The sequence below is a fragment of the Neolamprologus brichardi genome, chromosome 2, assembly GCF_056152115.1.
Source record: "Neolamprologus brichardi isolate AB-2024 chromosome 2, ASM5615211v1, whole genome shotgun sequence".
NCBI classification, from domain to species: domain Eukaryota; kingdom Metazoa; phylum Chordata; class Actinopteri; order Cichliformes; family Cichlidae; genus Neolamprologus; species Neolamprologus brichardi.
The window spans coordinates 6,279,643-6,298,829 of NC_142105.1; the positions used below are offsets into that span (position 1 = coordinate 6,279,643).

The 19,187-nt window shown below is 38.6% G+C and overlaps 1 protein-coding gene across 7 annotated transcripts in view; it reads right to left on the reverse strand.

Annotated features, from left to right (window-relative positions):
• Nucleotides 1–18,465, reverse strand: part of LOC102789617 (LIM and calponin homology domains-containing protein 1-like) — an 85,400-nt gene extending 66,935 nt beyond the window's left edge. For 3 of the 7 annotated variants that reach the window (XM_087846734.1, XM_087846735.1, XM_087846733.1), the window contains exon 1: nt 17,863–18,456. In XM_087846734.1, the coding sequence (XP_087702860.1) occupies nt 17,863–17,964 (102 nt within the window). In that variant the 5' untranslated portion in view covers nt 17,965–18,456. Of the gene's footprint in view, nt 1–17,862 lie in introns of all 7 variants that reach the window. The other 4 variants (XM_087846739.1, XM_087846740.1, XM_087846736.1 and 1 more) reach the window with 4 other exon arrangements.
• Between the last annotated feature and the right edge of the window lie 722 nt (nt 18,466–19,187).

Genomic DNA, 19,187 nt, shown 5'->3' on the forward strand with positions numbered 1-19,187 from the left:
ACTGGCTCTTTCAGACAGTCTTGACAGTCTTGTGCAATGCCATTTTTAGCAGATCTAAAAATACAGATCTATATGATGATATGATTCTAACAGGGCCCCTTTAATACAACTTAAAAATTCATTTTGAATGTTGAACTACACTTTTAAAAAAAATATATCCAGCTAAATATATGCCTATACCCCCTAAGACTACCCAAACAAAGATGAGCACTTAACACAAAGCATCAAAGACTACAAAATTCACAAATGCCACCCACTCTCCCATGTCAAGGAATCAAACTTTCAATAGGTAACTGGAAGGTAATGGAATCCCTGTTCCCTGACAGATTCCCAAAGCTAAGCACTTTTTTTCCACTCTAGGGAACATGGATGTTTGTCATTCCAAGTTAGCAGTGAGCTTCCACTAGGAAAATGAAACACTGAAGCCAAGCTTTCCTTTCCCAAAATGCACAGAAATCCTGCCATTGTACCTCTCCCCAGGGGTTCAGGGTGTTTTTAAGAAAGATCCCTGGACCAAAACTGTAGCGTTCAAAGAGCAAAATAATGGACTATACTTCGAAAAGTGTTTTTTCAAAGCAGTAGGGCTGAAAGCATTGTGGCTGTAATGTTCTCTTAAATATCAAAAATAACAAGAAATAGCAAAAAAAAGAAAGAAGTCTTATATGGGTCAATTCTGCTGTTGATATAATACAGACAGACAAAATGTTGGAGATAACACATCTCAGATTTATCTTTTTGGCACTATAGTCATTCCATGAATTGGATGACTAGCTCAGCCACATTTGAGTAAATTACTAAAGTTAATCATGTTGAGCTGCGGGTGGGTCAATCCCTCAAAAGACAAAGAAAAAAGTAGCAAACAAAAACAAAAGACTATAACTGTATCTGTAATATTACAAGATATGGAAATCATCTGTTTTAAGAAAATGTAGATGTTTGTGCCAGATCAGAGACAAATGTTATGCTTGGAGAAAAGAAGAAGCCGTGTGACTCATTGACAGATTCCCAGAACCGATGGGCACAATGTGGAGTACAAATGCTGCTCTCTTCAGGTAATTGTTGTGATGTAATGGAGCAATCTACCAGTGGAAATGCTGACAACAGTTAGAGGAGCCATCATTTCAATGTCAAAGGTTTGAACTGTTCAAAAGCTGGTGTAACAATTGCAAACCAAGAACAGAGAGTCCCTAAGCAGAAAACTACAAACCTACCTATCATTCTGTGTGGGCGAACATCTTCTACATGGTGAAATGTCAATAAAAATAAAATAAGGAAAAAAAGAGATTTCTATGATAGCACTCTGGTGGCATATTGTAAACTAATTTGTAATTAGGAGGTAAACTCTTAAAATGCTCAAATAACCTGTAAGTAAAAACTTCTTTAAAGGAATTTTCCATGAAAGGATCATGTAAACCGACAGCCCACACTCTATTACATAGAGCTTGTATTACTTACTGTTTATACACAAGCCTGCATACTGTCAGCAATCTGATACTGTATGAACTGGTGACAGATCTGGTTGTTTCTACTCCTGCTGTAGTAGGATTAACATGAAACTGAGCTCTGAAGTACATGCTGTGAAAATGAATCTTAAGTTTAAAGCATCTCTGCCCTGCGCTGCCCCGGGGGAAATAGTTTCAAAGGCAAGTAACATATGATCTTGACAGTTCGCTTATATCATAGAGTATCATGAGTCAATATTCCCTGTACTCAGAGCTATAGATCTATCAGAGAAAAACAAATCCAGGATAAAAATTTCATTTAATAACTCAGTTCACAACATCACACTGCGCCACATGCAGATAAGCTTCTTGTTTTCATATAACGATGGTGTCAAAGTTGGTCTAAAGCCAAGTGGGGGGAGCTGTCAAGCTAGCCCCTAAAGAAGGGAGGTGCAGCTGGCTAGATTAGTCAAGATTAGAGTTTATCCTCTGTTACGAGCAAGCTGATGAGGATAACATCACTCAAGACCGGTACTGTAAGCTAAGCTACTCCACTGCAGGTATTAAGTTGACATTGTTACCAAGACGGACTCGGGGTGGGAGCCAGTAGTGTTCTGAGTAAGAAAACTAGACATATTGCATAATGATTGTTGCACTATCAAACTAAATGAGCGGTGTGTTAGTTGGTTTCTAAAAGGTGACATGACATGAAAGAGTAGCAAAATACCCTAGCCTACAATCACTGTTAGTTCCTAATGTAGCTCATTCAAAAATATATATATACACTCACAGACACAGTCATATTCTTGAATGTTGGTCTCTAAAATATTGCAGATTTTAAGTAACAAACAGTATTTATACCAGTTGTATAAAAGTATCACCTATTGTAAGGGTGCTATTTGGCTTTGAATAATATATTTTGTTTTTTTAAATGTCACAATGCAAATTTAGAACAACAGTGAATGCACAAGTCCACCGGTCTAGTTATATAAGAGAGGTTTTAGCAGTCTGGTAGTAATTTAGTCAGTTTAATTAATATCAGTGTGTATGTGAATACAATACAATACAATACAACTTTATTTGTATAGCACATTTAAAACCAGCGGTACACCAGGTGCTTTACAGTAATACAATAATTTAGAGAAAGAAACATTAACAGGGAATAAATACACCAACAGGTGGAGAGCACTAATTAGCCGCAGCGCAGTGAAAATATGCAAAAGAAAATACAAACACAACTTGACTAAGAGATTATTCAGCAATAAAATAGAATAAAATGATTAAAACTACATAAAAAAACATTTGCAGGATACAGACACTATCTAGGGAAGGCTAGATTGAATAAATGGGTTTTCAACTGCGATTTAAAAGATTGAACCGATTCAGATATGCGAATAGCTGTAGGAAGATTATCCCAGAGTTTGGGTGCAGCTATGGCAAAAGCGTGATCACCTCTGCTCTTCAGCCGTGACCTAGGTTGCACAAAGAGCAGTTGGCCTGTTGATCTCAGTGCTCTCCTAGGAGTGTACAAGCTGAGAAGTTCAACAAGATAGCTGGGAGCAGTGTTATTTATAATTTTATAGGTAAGCAATAGAATTTTTAAATCAATACGGTATTTGATGGGAAGCCAATGCAGGTCAGCGACGATAGGGGTGATAGAGTCAAACCTGCCAATTCCAGTTAAGAGGCGTGCCGCCGCATTTTGAACAAGCTGCAGTCTGCAGAGAAGGGTAGATTGGAGGCCAATATAGAGGGAGTTACAGGTCAGTTGAGGGTGTCATATACAATATTTCTAGCAGAGCTTGCCTTTGCCAATCTTGGGTACAGTAAATACCCTGCCAAAATTAAATTGTTGCCAACTTGTAACAAACAGGCTCCCTGAATTGAAGGGCTGGCTTTGGTCCAGCTCCTCTGCCCGCTGCTGTCGTTACACAGAGGCTGACCTGCTGCAGTCAGAGAAAACAGGGCTCCTACTGTACAAGCTAAACATATGCCATCTAGCGCAAACTTTTATCCCCTTCACTACAGTGACTGCTTGTATTTTCAGCATGGCTGGGCCCAGGGGAAATCTGAACTTTTTACCCAGCTAGTGGCAGTGCCAATAAGATACTAACAACAGGCAACTGACAGAGTTTAGGATTGGTTTTCTTTTTTTTGTTGTCAACTGCTGTAATTAAGCAGATGTACACGAATTCATGATCAGCATATAGGTTTTGCCATGTTTGTGTAAAACATTGTTTGAATTTATAAAATGTGATAATTAATTTCAAGATTTGTTTACTTCAGCAGCACTTAGTCATAGCACAGTAGCTCACAGTTTCATCTTCCCTGCTTAAGAGAAGAATGACTGTGCATCTATTAATGTAGGTGCAAGAGACGCTATTAGAATAATTTGCCAGACTGTTACAGCTAGTTACAGTAACATCTGCTGACAGTGTATTTGTGTGGCCCTGGTTCTCATCTTGCCAATTAAACTTCATGCTCTGTGATGAGATCCAAATGGGTGAAAGGAAATCACCACAATATGCCACTATTAGCTGGACCACCTAGAGTTTTCAATCTTCCAATAAATTCAGATTTCGCAACACAAACTGAGAAGTGAGGATCTATATTTACACAGACAGCCAGCCAAATATTCCACAGTTGTATTTATTTCTCTAAGACTGCGTGTAAATCAATAGATGTTTCAAATTCACCACCAGGACCCCTCTCGCTGTCTCAGGAGCTGACAAACACAGCTTTTCATTCAAATCCAACAGAAAAGCAAATATAAAAAAAGAGAAAGAGAGACTCTGAAACTTATTCTAAAGCAAATATGAGTTAATAGGTTGAACTGAAAACCAAATAAATCAACCAAATAATAATAAGCAATCAAATAAACTTAATGTTTGCACTGAGGGGTACAAACAGATGTTATCTAGCAAGCATTATGTTCTTCTGTTATAAACTGAAGGTTTTGCCTCTCCCATATAGCTTCTTGGACCTGAAAGTATGGGAAAACAAGAACAACTGAAAAAACAAAATCCCACTACAAAAGGAATATTGTTTAGGAGTCATTTAATAGTGGTGTTGAGCAAAGAGAAATTTCCGCAATTAGTTGTTAGCAGATGTAGCTGCAAGAATTTCTAACCAGGCATTTAACCCTTCAAGTGAGTAATCTAAATCAACTTATGTAGACTGTAACTACACGGAAAGATCTTTTATAGACTAAACAAACATTCACTGATACAGCAGAAACACACTGACATGCTGTATCATGCAGGCTAGTTCAGACAAATGCCAGTCAGCTGAGGCACAATTGTGTCACTTTCCAGAGTTTGGTGACAGCATGCATTGTTGTTGGGGGGTTACCGATATGTGTGTAACAGTGTGTGTGTGTGTGTGTGTGTACGCTGGTGTCTGAATGGGATGGGGACTGAGGGGGTTAGGAATGTTAGGGTGAGTGGGAACGGAGTCATGTGTACAACGCTGTGTGCGAGACAATGAAAACCATCCCACTCAGTATTAAAAGCCTCCATTCATGGTGAACCTGAGTCATCTTGATCCCTGCAGTGAAACAAGACTAACAGTTTTACCTTTCGCTTTAAACAACAGAAAGGTGTTTTATAAGAGACTGAAGCGGATGATTCCAGTTGATTCAAGAATTCCAGAACGTTTATGCTGAATTAAAACTGAATACCATCAGCAACTACCTACAACAACTAAATATTAACTCTAGTTAAAATTTAAATGTCAACTCTGTCTAACATTTAGTGGTTTTAGCTGTAAGTTGTACAAAGGGGCAATGCTAGCATGTTGATGTTTAGTCATTAAAACATTTACCTACATGAAAAATGTTCTCAAGCATGTTGCTTTCAGTGGGTTTCATCCGAGTGCTGTGGTTTCCCCCCGTAGTCCAAATACACGCAAGTAACGTTAATTAAAAACTACTTTAAACTTTTTCAGATTCAGATAACTTTATTAATCCCATAAAGTAGATTTGTTTGCAGTGAACCTATAAAACCTATTCACAGAGTGAAACTCAAACTACGGTCCTTAAACAGTAATCACAATCAGTGTTGTGTGCCAAGGCACCGATCAGCAAATATAGACTTATTATTATACAAAAATAAATAAATAAAATCAATGAATCAATAAATAGAGAAGCAAGAACATGTGTAAAATTAAACAATCATAGAAAAAAAATGTATCCAAATGACACCAGTCAAAGTTAGGTGACCTAATAACTAAGAGGATTTTAAGTATCTATTTGTTTTACACTGTGGTGTAAGGTAGCAGCGACCTGCTCCCTTATTCTGCTCCCTTATTCATGAGACATTGCCACAGTGGGCCACAGTGGGCCACAGTGGGCCACAAGAGAAAAAAAAAACAGGCCGGGAATCAAACCACCAGCTCTGCGATAAACACTCCGATGCCCAACCAACACTGCTGTGACAAGAGCCAAGGCATGATCTTCAGCCAATCATGTACATTAAAACAGAGCAAGCTAAAAGCAAAAGGAAGGGAACTTGATCATAGTCTTTTTATATAAAGCAGCCTGAAACTGTTGCTATGTGACTGTGACTGTCAGTCAGCCATGCAGCACAGGTCGCACTTGTTCCCTTGATAGTCAGAAAGAGTCCAGCTCCCCAGCGCCTCAACTAAGAAAACTAGGAAACCAGCTCATGACCCAATTAGAAACATCCCTGGACAGTGCAGAAACATCATTCTGCCTGATCTATCAAATAGTTCCAATTACTGCATACAGAAAGAAATCCTGGTAACAATTCTTGTAAAGCCTTAATATTAATTAACATGTTTTATTGCAGTTTAATTATAGCCTTGAAAGCTGCCTATTGCACAACAAATCTGCATTTTGTACATCACTCAGAAGGTTCCAGAAGATGTTGAGAGAGGTCAGCACATGACCCAAAGAGAGATCTTTACAAGTATCTCTTGAAGAGCGTTGAACATATCCAAATGTTTGCCAGTCTAAGGCCATGTCAAAAATCAACAGAGCAGTAAATAAATTTGAGTTAAACGGATGCATGCAAAGTGACCCACTTTGCCTGTGAATAAGGGCAATCAATAGAGCAATGGGAGATTGCATGAAAGAGGTATGGCCTGTAATGATAGATAATGATTAGAGGACACGCTTGTGACGCTTTGATCTGTGAGAGCTTTGATAATATCTCATAATATTCACAATATATTGCAGATCCTTTCCGAGCAGTAGTGATGGCAGTACTGTCTGTACAGGCCATATTTCACATGTAACTTTGTTCTCCCTTTATCTGCTGCACAAAGCAAGTGCTGAATATTTTAAATTAACCTGAATAATTTGACAGACTATACTTTTGCACGGCTGCACAGATCCCTGTCATCTTTGAACTTCATCTCACATTTAATGAGAAGAAAAGCAAAACCTTGAAGTAAACTTTAAAAGTTTTCATTTTATGGGGTATCAGAAAGAAAATTATTAACTCTAACTGTGGGTTTCATGAGGAAGTAGCACAGCAAATTACAAGACAACTGCATAACAGTATCTACTTCAAGAGTGCCTTCAAGTGGTTTTCCTTTTCCTTTAAAAATATTAATAAAAATGTTTTACGGTTGATGCTAAATGTCAGCCATGCACAAGTACTGAGCTGAACAATGATCAAAATGTTCTTTTGTAGTTTCATTTTGAATTTGGCCTTTCTTAGAGAAAAAAGAAAGTTTTAAAAAAGGGCTGTGACTCATCAGTCCAAACAACAAAATTGGCAAGGCTGATGTGGAATATCAAAGCACGCCCGCCCAGGCTGTGGAGCTGGTTATCAAAGATAACTGAAGATTTTTTGGAACGAGCAGCTGTCTATCCTTACATTCAGCTAGCTGTCTCCTGGAAACTAGAGTAAAGAACAAAAAGGAAAGTTTCTTTGTCTGCTTGGCTTTTATGTTACTCCTGAAAACTCACAATCCTTCTACAATGAACATTAAGTGCTTTTAGAGAGTTCAGACTTAACACTTCATCGGGGTGCTGAGTGTCTGACTTTGTACTTGCCACAATCCAACTTTCTTGGTAGGTCACGCAACAGCAGATGCTGCAAAATAGAATAGAAATGTGAGTGAAAATGGGGACTTATGCAAGAACACACTGGAAAGGATTGCATTATAGGGATGGTGAAAGCTATGATTACTGGCCTTCAGGGCACTCTAGATACTTTAAGTATACTCTAAAGTGCTTGATGTTCACAGTAAGATGCTGTTATTATCTGTCAGTTATGTTTCTTGTCAGAGTGAGTGTGGTAAGTAACAACAGTTACCAACAGCTTCCCTGCAGAGGGTGGCTGTTCAGCCCTGGCACACAGCCGGCTGTCACTTCTTCACAGTGGTCCTTATTGTCTGTGAATGTGTATGTGTGTGTCACACTGCAGTTTAAGTGCCAGGCTGCCTTGATCTCTCCTCCTTTCTCTTTCAGTGCATGAACACACAGCGCTGACAGCTGAACATGATGAGTATGTTCACCTTGTCATAGGCAGACATGCCGCATCAGGCAAAATAAACATACACAGAAAGTCAAAGACATCCCAAGGTAGCAGCAGATATTCTCATTGCTGGATTCTAGATGGCTGTTTAATAATTCTAACAAATTTTAATTAATATGCACTTCATTATAGGTTGCAGTGGACTAATGTCTCTGCTAGAGTATACAGCATCTAGTGAGGAGATGAGCACACCCTGGATAGATGGACAGTGCATTACATAATTCCGGCATTAAGTTGGACACGTGAGCAGGTCATAAGACAGTCTCATCAAATGTGAATGTAACAAAGGTTAAAGAGGCCTTGAAACACTTTGACATATTGAAATATTCTAAGAACTAAAACAACCTTAGTTTTTTCCCCCATTAAGAGCCAAGAAGCTGATTCCTAAACCTAACTTGTCATTCTGTAAGAAAAACTATTTCTCAGATGACCCACAAACTATTAACGCTTGAAAAAAAAAAAAAAGCTAAACTAACTCCCAAAGGGTACACCAAGTAAAATACCAAAAAATAACAAACACTACACGGATACATGGAACAACAGCACCTTGAGGTGACTGTTGTTGTGATTTGGCGCTGTATAAATAAAATTGAATTGAACAGAGCAGAGCCAGCTCAACAAGGCAATGCTAAGCTGTAAATCTGCACCTAAAATACCCTCTTTCAAGGACACTTCTGTTAAAATTTTGAACAGGGGTACAGGAACAGTTGACTTGACAGAGGAGCGATACATGTCTGTGTCCACCATGAAAAACCATCATTAAACAGAATTACACTCTTACGATTAACACACACAGATTTACCTGTGAAACATCTTCACAAACCAGAAAGTCATTCAGTCGTTATAACTGTGATGCCTGAGAACCTATAAAGACACTGAGTAAATATAAGCTGCTATTGGTCAAACTGGATAATGCTGCTTTCACCAAGTGCAACGACTGACATTATTTGAATATATTTGGCTGTGCAAATGAAGTACCTGCAGATTTTAATAGATAAGCTGAACCTCTCTGCATTGCATCAGCACGTTTCTTGTGTAAGTCTGCTCTGGTAGATACAGCCTTAAATATCCACTATGGAAATTTATGGAAGTCCATTTGAGAATGCAAAATTATCCATAATGTTAAAAAAAAAAAAAAAAAAAAAAAAGTAGTATCCACTTGCGGGGGGATAAAAACAAAAGAACAAAAACAGAACACACAAAATTGAATTGACAGAAATAATACATGCGAGAGAAAATGATTGTTATACCAACAAAGAAGAAAAACTCGTTGAGTTGTGGCTGCAGAAGCATGTTTTTATGATGTGTCCTCCAGCTGTCATCATGACTAAACCAAGGGGGGGTGGCATGGAGTCCAACAGCAGAGGAATAACAGTTATCTTGGCCCTGATTCAGTAGATATTAAACAGCCTACATATTCTTGATGTCCTACCCAAGTTTATTTGATTAATATGGCGGTGTCTGGTTTTCAGCTAACCTGAAACCTCAGCATGCGTAGCCACTTTTAACAACAATATGAGCACAAATATACAGGGATTCAGACACTGAAGGGGAAAGGGGGTTAATCTGTCATCTAGTTGAGTAAACCATCATGTGATCACCTCCCACTCTAAACGTGCATGTGTTTATAAAAACCCATCTGTACCCAGACTGACAGGCATTTGCTGAAAACATTATAATTTCATTACCATCTGGATTTTTGTTTAAAAGGTATACATGTTTTTGCTAACAGTCCATACTTACGGATAAACACTGCACAAATCCACATGAAAGCTAGTGATTATATCTAAAAACACTGTAGTCAAAAGATACACCTTTCCATTCATAAGTGTGCATGGAAAAGCCATCAGTCAACCGCTTTCAAATGTGCAATTCCTGCTACTTCCTCTTTCACTAATGTCACCATGTCAACACACCAGTTCTCAGAAGGCTTTGGCTGTGGTTAAGAAGATCATAACCACAGGATTAGAGATCGATTAGCATCGTACCGTCAGGGATTTCTCATTTGTGTCAGTGACTGAAGCGACTGCATTAAACTGTCAACACTACAGAATCCAATCTTGTATGGGAGTAGTAACAGCCATAGCGCAGTGCTGCATGTTAATTATGTTGTGACTAGCTTAATCGGTGGCATTTCTAATGCTTCTCTGTAAGCAGTGTAGGCAGTGTCTTTTTGACAGTTTAAAGCACTTTATACTACAAGCAGTATTCACCCATTTGTACAGCATTGTATTTCTGCCCAACAACACTCCAACAAATGCACTGGAAGACCTGGAGATTGAACCATAAACGGTAATGCCGCTAAATGATTATTAAAACCTCCTTAACAAGAATTCTGAAAATGTTTATGCAACTACTTCATGTAACAAAGTTGAGTTTTCTTCTATATCTCTGCCCTGATAGTTTCATGAAAATTGTTCAAAACAGCAGATTTTTTTAAAGTAAAAACTTCTGTGTGATGACAGTGACTAGCATCTTGAAAAGGCTGTATGTATGCATGCCTTGTGCATGCTTCACTTAGACCTTTTACTCTATGTCAAAAGGATATAAGCTTTGACTCGTTCCACTTGGGAATCTGTCTGTAATAATACTTGCACTTGAAAACAGCTGGCCTATAATGGCCTTTAATTTCCTTACGCTTAATTGAAAGGCCATAACTCAAAGTTTGTTTTTTCCAAATTTGATAAAATGTACTAAGAAAATCATAATCAGTAATCATAGACAAGACAGAAGTTAAACCGTTGCTTTAATTTTATTCTCCTCCTGAACTAACACTTCATCATTCAAGCTTTACAGTTAGCAGGTCATGTGGTAGAGTGTCATATCCTTAAGGTAAGTGATGAAAGGTACTTCCTCAATATAGCCTGAATCCTTCTCTAACAGAATACTTCCTTCCAAAATTACATTCCTGCATAGCTTGTAGTCATAGTAATGCATGGCAGGTACTGCAAAAAAAGTGACAAGAAAACTGAACATATCTCAGTCTGTTTTGCAGGAAAGAATGACAATGACCACACACTGGGAATGACATCATGGAATGATACAGGAGAGTACAGACCTTTGTCAGGCAGCTTTTCAAAACAGCCTGGGGCCACAGAAAGAAGATACTTGGATCAAAATGCCTAAAAATGCCAACAGCCTCTGGGAGGCTAGATTCAAAGGATTTCCATCTTATAGTTCAGACAGAAGAAGAGAGAGCGGGACTTAATAAGAGCTTTTTGTCACTATGAAAGACAATGATGGCTTCTCCATGTGTACCTATCAACAGTGTTTGTGTAGCAAAAAACAAAACACTCTGAAGTGGCTAATCCAGACTGCAAAGACAACTACAAAGAAATCCAAATAATGATGAATAACAACTGGAACTTCAATATGCATCAGTCTTAAATAGCTCTCAACTGCCTCTCTTCTATCAGCCTGTGCTGGCACTGCAACTAAGCTTCTGGCTTGGTTCCTTTTGAGATCAGGCCCACATTTAATAATCAGTCCTAAAACCTGTTGATTATGTAGTGTTACAAGCACATGTTGATGTTCAGTGGCAAAATAATCATGGCCGGCTGTTTCTGCAAATAAGGGGTTAAATTCCAACTTCGGGCTGAGCAATTTTGTGGTGTCACCTTTGGCACCGGTACCAGATTTCTTTGGTGGCAATATATTGAATTACTTCCAGACAGGACGCTTGCAGCAGCACTGCATCAATGGAAAAGGTGTAAGAGATGCAGCAACACTGTTCCCAAATTTAAGATGTTCCATTGATTACTTTATCAACATATTGTATAACTCAACAGAAGCCATTTCTTTGGGTCTACAAAAGAGTTATGCTGCTCTGGTAAACATTCTTATATCATGCTGTCCGTCTCTGACATCTATCACCATAGGCTTTTTCATTTTATTGGATGGGATAAATATTACTTTGGTTCTCTTTAAAAACACCTTTTGGCTGTTTTGTTCCACAGAGTACTCAGAATTTCATTCAAATCTTTCACAGTCTTACAAGCTAAATGTTTTTTTTTATTCAACACTACCATCATAGTCTAAAAAATAATCTTCTGCAAATTTGAATGATCCTCATAGCAAATTAGGCATCTTAAGAAGTGTGTAGAGACTGTTCTCAGAGGGCACAATCATCAGTATTTAAAACTCTTTAACAAATATTACGTTCTTTTCCCCCTCCACTGTCTTGGTTCATGTTTTCCTTGCTGTTTAACTCAACTTTTCCGTAGCAAACACCAAGAGCTGTCATCAAGTCTGGTCCCGTTTGGCATTTTAACTTGATATACGGCATCCCATTCCCGTAGGATTAGTTTGGCTCTCGTTGTCAATCAGTCACCATGTAAACATGTTTGCAGTCTAGTCTGTATTGGATGTCTTCCATTGAACTTTGCACAGGACTTATCATGCCTTTGCAAAATCTTTTGTTATCATTTCAAAGAACACCACCATAGATACTTGTTCTAGCTGAGTGATATTTTGCAATTTTGTGCAGGTTTGTTGAATATAGATATATGTTTTAACAATGAATGCATTAAAAAAACAAAAGGTTCCAAGGTAAAATACCACTGCAGATACATACTGCAGCTAGTTGGTTAGGATTAAATCTCCACTGATGTAATATCTATACTGTAAAGATGTTCTGAGGACATTGATTAGACTGCTGATTTGTCTGACCCAATAGCATTTTCCCAATTCCATTTCACAATGGAATTTTATTATTGTCAACTCCTTAAACATGTTATGACTTAGGCAGTAGACGAGAGAGAAGAGACTCTAAACAAGTTGAGACAAGTGCTTGGAAAAATACCCAACAAGCACTTCATTAGTAACACCACATGCATATATCTAATCAGCCAATGACATGGCAGTTACTTAGTGAATTTAGGCAAGTAGACATGGTCAAGACAACCTGCTGAAAAATAGCCAGTGAGTAGCAGTTCTCTGGGTGAAAAATCCTAGCTGTTTGAGCTAATAGGAAGGCAACATTAATCAAATAACCACTTGTTACAACTAAGGTATGCAGAAGATCATCTGTGAAGCAACAACATGTCAAATCTACTGCTGTAGCAGATGGGCGAAAGCACCAGGGGCCATTCCTGTCAACTGTGGATACAAAACTGAGGCCACAATTCATAAGGACTCATGAAAACGGGATAATAAATGATTGGAAAAATGTTGCCCGTCTGTTGAATCTCAATTTCTGCTGTGACATTTGGATGGCAGGTTCAGAATTCGGTGTAAACAATATGAAACCATAGAACCATCCAGCCTTGAATCAATATATGGGTGATATTTTCTTGGCAGACTTTGCACCCACTGTTATCCAATGAGCACTTATTAAAAACTACAGCCTACCTGAGAATGTACATATGTTCTGATGGGTGTATCCAGAGTTCAGGATTATGTGGTGTGATGATTGGAAACCAGTTTTAAATCATCCAAAATGCATGATTTTACCATGTCAATATGATCACAAACTCTCAGGAATGTTTCCAGCACTGTGTTGAACCTATGCCATGAAGAATTAAAGCAGTTCTGAAGGCAAATGAGATGCCAACCCAGCAAATGTCAATGTAAAGTCCATGTTGGCCTTCCAAGTTTTGCAAATATGTGGACCCAGCTGTCTTTCCAGTTTATGCAGGTTTTGTGCTAAACAGTACAAGACAAGCTCTCAGGTGATGATGGGTAATTGCCAGTTTACATAGATTACTACGAATTTTTTTACTGTGTCTAACACCTCAAGAAAAAACCATCCACCACTACAAAAAAGAATCAGTGAGATAATCTAAAGCACTTGGATTGGTTTTAAACTGACAGGATATCTTATTAGACTCCATCTGCCAAAGTAAGCTTTCTTTTCTTGGCAACTTTTTGGCTGTATAATTTAAACTTTTTTTTCTCAAATTGTTCCAGTGGACACTCTTCATGTTCATTTATCATCTGAATGTTTGTCTTCAAACATGAGGAGAGTGATGGAATTACGCAACTCTGGTATTCACTCATAGTTACACTTTGTTTTGAATTTGCCAGCAGCAAAGTACTCCTCAAACACTGTTAACAAGGAAGCAAATTAATCAAACTAAAAAGAGACCTCTGAGAAAAAGACCCAGTCAGATAATATCATCGGGGCTCCATTCACACAAACAGCCTGTGGCTACATGACAGAAATCAATCAACTTAACCAACTGAAAGCTTTCGCCCTCATCAAAGGGCTCGTCGGTCTTCTGAAGTTCAGAGAACCTTAAACACCATTACTAGCAACGGCGTTACTGACAGATGGTGAGAGGCTGCCACTTTCAAGGAAACAATAAGTGCAGGTGTGAATGCTTCTTTAAGATGTTGGATTTTTACTCTTGGATGCCATCTGATAGGACTTTGTTGAAGACTCATTAAAATTGAACAATATAGATTTGCTGCTTTGAAAAAAAAAAACTAAACTGTGCCTCCCTCCCAGTTAAACATTGCCTTTGAGCATAACTGCGATTGAAAAATATACTTCAGTACATTGAATTTTTAAATTCACGTCCTCAAAAATGTGTTAACACTATATATATATATATAAACTACGTGGAAAACACTTCAAATATGATTGTTCAGCCGAGTCTGCTCATGTTCTTTCAGGCATGTCGCCACTGCTGTTCGAGATTGTTGAACTCAAAAAAACATGTGACAACATGAGGATTCATTAATCTTCCCTTAAAACATTTTCTAACACAAATGTGTTCATTAAATATTTACATGTATCACAATTGATTCCTTTTCTTTTGCTACAAAAGACCGTTTTGTTTTCTATCTAGCAAAGTAATTGTCAGTGCAAGCCCTCCCATGTCACAACATGCAGGAAGAATTAATTTAAGTATACAATAAATGCACGACATGGTTATGGTGCTTACATCAGCAATCAACAGAGTAAAACCCAACACTGAGCTATAAATCAGTTTACTGTTAATGCATTTTTGGTGGGACCAGCAGAACAGGCTGACACAGAGGCATAAATCTGGAATTCAACAGCAGTTTCAAGGACCTCTGTATGCTTATCTAGTGCAAAGATTTTTAAAATAATCTCACTGGCTAAAACAAACCACACTTGAATATGAGCTGCTCTACAACATAAGAAAATAAATAAAAGTATATCACTCTCTATATATTTGGACCTAAAATAGTACAAGGAGGATATTAAGAGCTCTGCAAGACAAGTCTCTATCATCTGGTCTAACAATGAATGGCATTGTTAAACAGGGTTTACTGGTGGAATTTCATGCCTTCTTAATGGGACTATCGGTTGTGTTGTGCAGAAGTCAGGTTAGGACACAGCTGACGTCCCTATTTGACACCTGTTAGAATTTATATTATTGCAAGAACCAATCAGCTAAGTAAAGAGAAATGACAGTCCATCATTACTTTAAGAACTGAAGGTCAGTCAGTCTGGAAAACTCCAAAAACTTTGAATGTGTCTCCAAGTGCAGTCGTAAAAACCATCAACATGAGGACAGCCCCAGAAAAGGAAGACCAAGACAAATTCATTCAAGTCACCAGCCTCAGAAACCGCAAGTTAACCTCAGATCAGAGCCCAGATAAATGCCACACAGAGTTCCAGTAGCAGACACATGTCTACATCAACTGTTCAGAGGAGACTGTGGGAATCGGGCCTTTATGGTTGGTCCCATCATTTATTTTTTAAACCCCAAAAACACCTCCAGGCTGTGTAAGGGCTATTTGACCAACAAGGAAAGTGATAAAGTACTACACCAGATGGCCTAGCCTCCACAGTCACCTGACTTAAACCTAAGCGAGATGGTTTGGGATGAGATGGAATCGCAGGACAAGTACTTGTGATCTCTGGTAACTCCTTTAAGTTACCAGAGTTAGAAAACCATTTAGAGAACCATTTCAGGTGACTACCTCTTGAAGCTCATCGAGAGGATGCTAAGAGTGTACAAAGCAGTAATCAAAGCAAATGGTGGCTATTTTGAAGAATCTAAAATATAAAACATGTTTTGAGTTATTTCACACTTTTTGTTTACTACATAAATTCCATATGTGTTCATTCATAGTTCCGATGCCTTCAGTGAGAATCTACAATGTAAATAGTCATGAAAATAAAGAAAAACAATTAAATGAAAAGATCTGTCCAACCTTTTGACTGGTAGTGTATATATAAAAAAATTATAAAAAAAATTTTTTTTAAAAAAGCAAAAGCTTAGTTTCCAAACAGAGGTGAGTGGTTGCAAAGGTGCACAAAAAACCCCACAGGTCTTAACAGTCCCTTTGCTTTTTTAAAAAATTTCTATCTGACAATTCATGTCAAACAGAGAACCTTTTTTACAACCTCTAGCCTCAGGCCGGATATTATATAGGGCAGCAGTTGAATATGAGCAGTTATTAGAATCTGGACTGAGGTTTTGTGTTGCTGTTTTCACTCTAGTGAGTGGTCTCTTGTTCCTTGAGGTTACTTAAGGACTGTCACAGGTGTATGTGGATAATCAGTCCCCATGGGGAAAGGGTGAAAGAGGAAAAATTCAGGAGTGGTGTCACTTCACTCTCACCTTTTCAGCTTTTGCCCCTAATCCACCTTGGAAATTCTAGGTCAATAGTGGCTTTTTAAAGATGTGATATGAGCCTCTGAGGACTTTGGAACTACTAAATAGGCCTGTAATGGCGCCTGACACGCTTAAAGAGGATCTGTCACTTTTAATGAAGTCAATGACATATGCAGGTTAGTCAGTGTATTGAAATACCAACGGGCACAGAAGTAGTAAAAAAGGAAGTTTCACTTCATATTACTTCCTATTAACTATGAGAAACATTACCACTAACTTTTGTGCTGTTTTGTGTGTTTCAGGTAGTTTTTCGTTGTTTAATTCAAATTTAAATCTGGTATTATTGGCCTTAAGGACAACGATGGACCAACACAAAGGTGCTTTAAGAAACTGATGTGATCATTCCAAAAAACAAACAACAAAAACATTGATGCCCTTCAGAAAAAAAAATGTTTAAAAAAAGAAAAGAAAATCACAAATCATATCATCAGCACTGACAAAAATGTTGTATAGAGGCCCCATAATCCCAGTCTACACCCCTGCTACCCTGAATCACAAACTTTAGGAAAAGCGCTGTGCCACTCCGAACTGTTATCCTTTTATGGAAACACACAAAGTCACGCCTGCACTCGACCAACATGCAAATTATAACCACCCAGTCATCAGTGTTTTGAAGCCTGACAGGAGGACAGCTCACTGCATGATGACAAAGTCAAATGCAATGGGGGCAGGCAAGTGTCGTGATTGAAATTCTCTCAGAACAAAACCTCGTTTGTGTGATTATTGTTCACCAGGCTCGCAATGAGGCAAAAATCCATTCCACATGATGCATTCATTGTTTGCAGCCAAACACGCACCAGGCCTCATAGCGACCAAAGCTACTGTACACAGGCCCTCACCAAAAAACAACTGAAAGCCTTCTTCAACATTTAGGAAGGTTTGGTGAAAATGCGCACAAAATAAATAGCCAGTGTCACTTGGAAGAATTCTGTATTATTGCAGATAGGAATGAATGATCTTTTTCATTTTATTTTGAGGACAGTTATCTTAACTCATATGTACTGATAATTGTTAACATAATAATAATTTAAACAGCTCATACTGACATAATATGCACAACTGCAAGGAAACTCTAACCCATCCCGGGGACTTCGCAGAAACACAGTGACGATGTGTTTTTAGGATCTGAGTCAAATTACTGTCACCTTTCAACAGGTGACGAAGCAATAAAATAAACTGTCTTTTAAAGGGGCAGACGCTGCAGGTACAAACCAGTAACTAGGGCCATGCGATGACAACGAAACACCTGCGCGAAAGGGAAGGAAAGTGGTGGAGAGGTGACACAGCGTTTGGGCTCGCTGCTGGCACTCTGTGACTCACCTCTATCCATTTCTGCGCCTCCAGAAACGCGGACTGTGCGGCCGACTCGTTCACGGGGTGATGCTGATGAGACTGTCCTATGTCTGCAACCGGACTTGCCATTGGCGAAGAAGCTGTGTCCTGCAGATATGTATGAAAGCAGCTTGGTGCAGCGTTATTCCACCGAAATTGGTCGTCAAATGCGTCGGCCAGTCTCTTTTCCCCTGATTGTAGAAGGTGCTGTAGCAGCAGCAGCAGCACCGGTAAGACGGACGAACCAGTTGCTGCTCCCGTATCGCTCCTGTTGAGAGTATGTGGGCAAACAACCAGCTTCCAAGCCAGAGAGAGTCGTCAAACACAGGAATTCCGGTGGGAGATCTCAGAATAAAAGCTTTAGTGGAGGACCAGGAAATTCAAATTTATCAAAAATAATAATACAGTCCAGTAAATTGAGTATAAACCCACCATCAATGCATTATTTATCGCTATTAGAATTATGCATTTATACTCCAGTCTACTTCTTTTCAATGCTGTAAGAAAATGAACATTGTTTCTGAGAGTAATCACAAACTGATATGATTGAAAAATATCTCACTTTTAACCAGGCTTAAAGGGAAAACTTTGTTTATGCCTGTCCTGTAACTGTTCAGTCATAATTTCTACATCCCACCTTTGGCTGACAGAGTTCAGTGCTACACTACAGTCATTCAGGGTAGGGTAGCATGTGTTTCTCAAAGATAAATATCCAGTTACATAGATTGATTCACCATACACTAACCCAGCTTTTGAAATTAGTCCTCTTTCTTAAGAAACATAATGGCAATCAGAAGTAAACATTATTTCATTATCATTATTTTGGCAATGCAAACACAAAAAGTGCATATTTATTTACTTATGTATGATTTACACATCATACATATGATGCATATGATCATATGATACAATGTTTCATTTTGATAGCATTAATGGTTCAACAATATGTTGCCAAGTATGTTTCATTTCTTTCTAGAGCTGGTCATCTCCATGGTTACAGGCTTCCATCCACGCTGATATGTTGTGTTTGCTCTTATTTTGATGGCACCGTGCTTTGCTTCCGGTTACGATCCAGCAGTTCTAGGTCAGCTTGATTCCGTTGGACTGATGGACTTGCACACTGCAGTATGATTAGCTCCAACGGCCAAAAATACACAGAGCAGCGCCGTTTCACCGGCAGCCAACGAGGGCAGCAGCACGCTGGGGAGCTCACACCCACTTTCATTATATGGGGCAACTTAGAAAAGAGGAAGTGCACAGATCTCGAGCAAAGGCGCCTGAAACTGAGAGCCAACATTAAACTCCAGATGCTC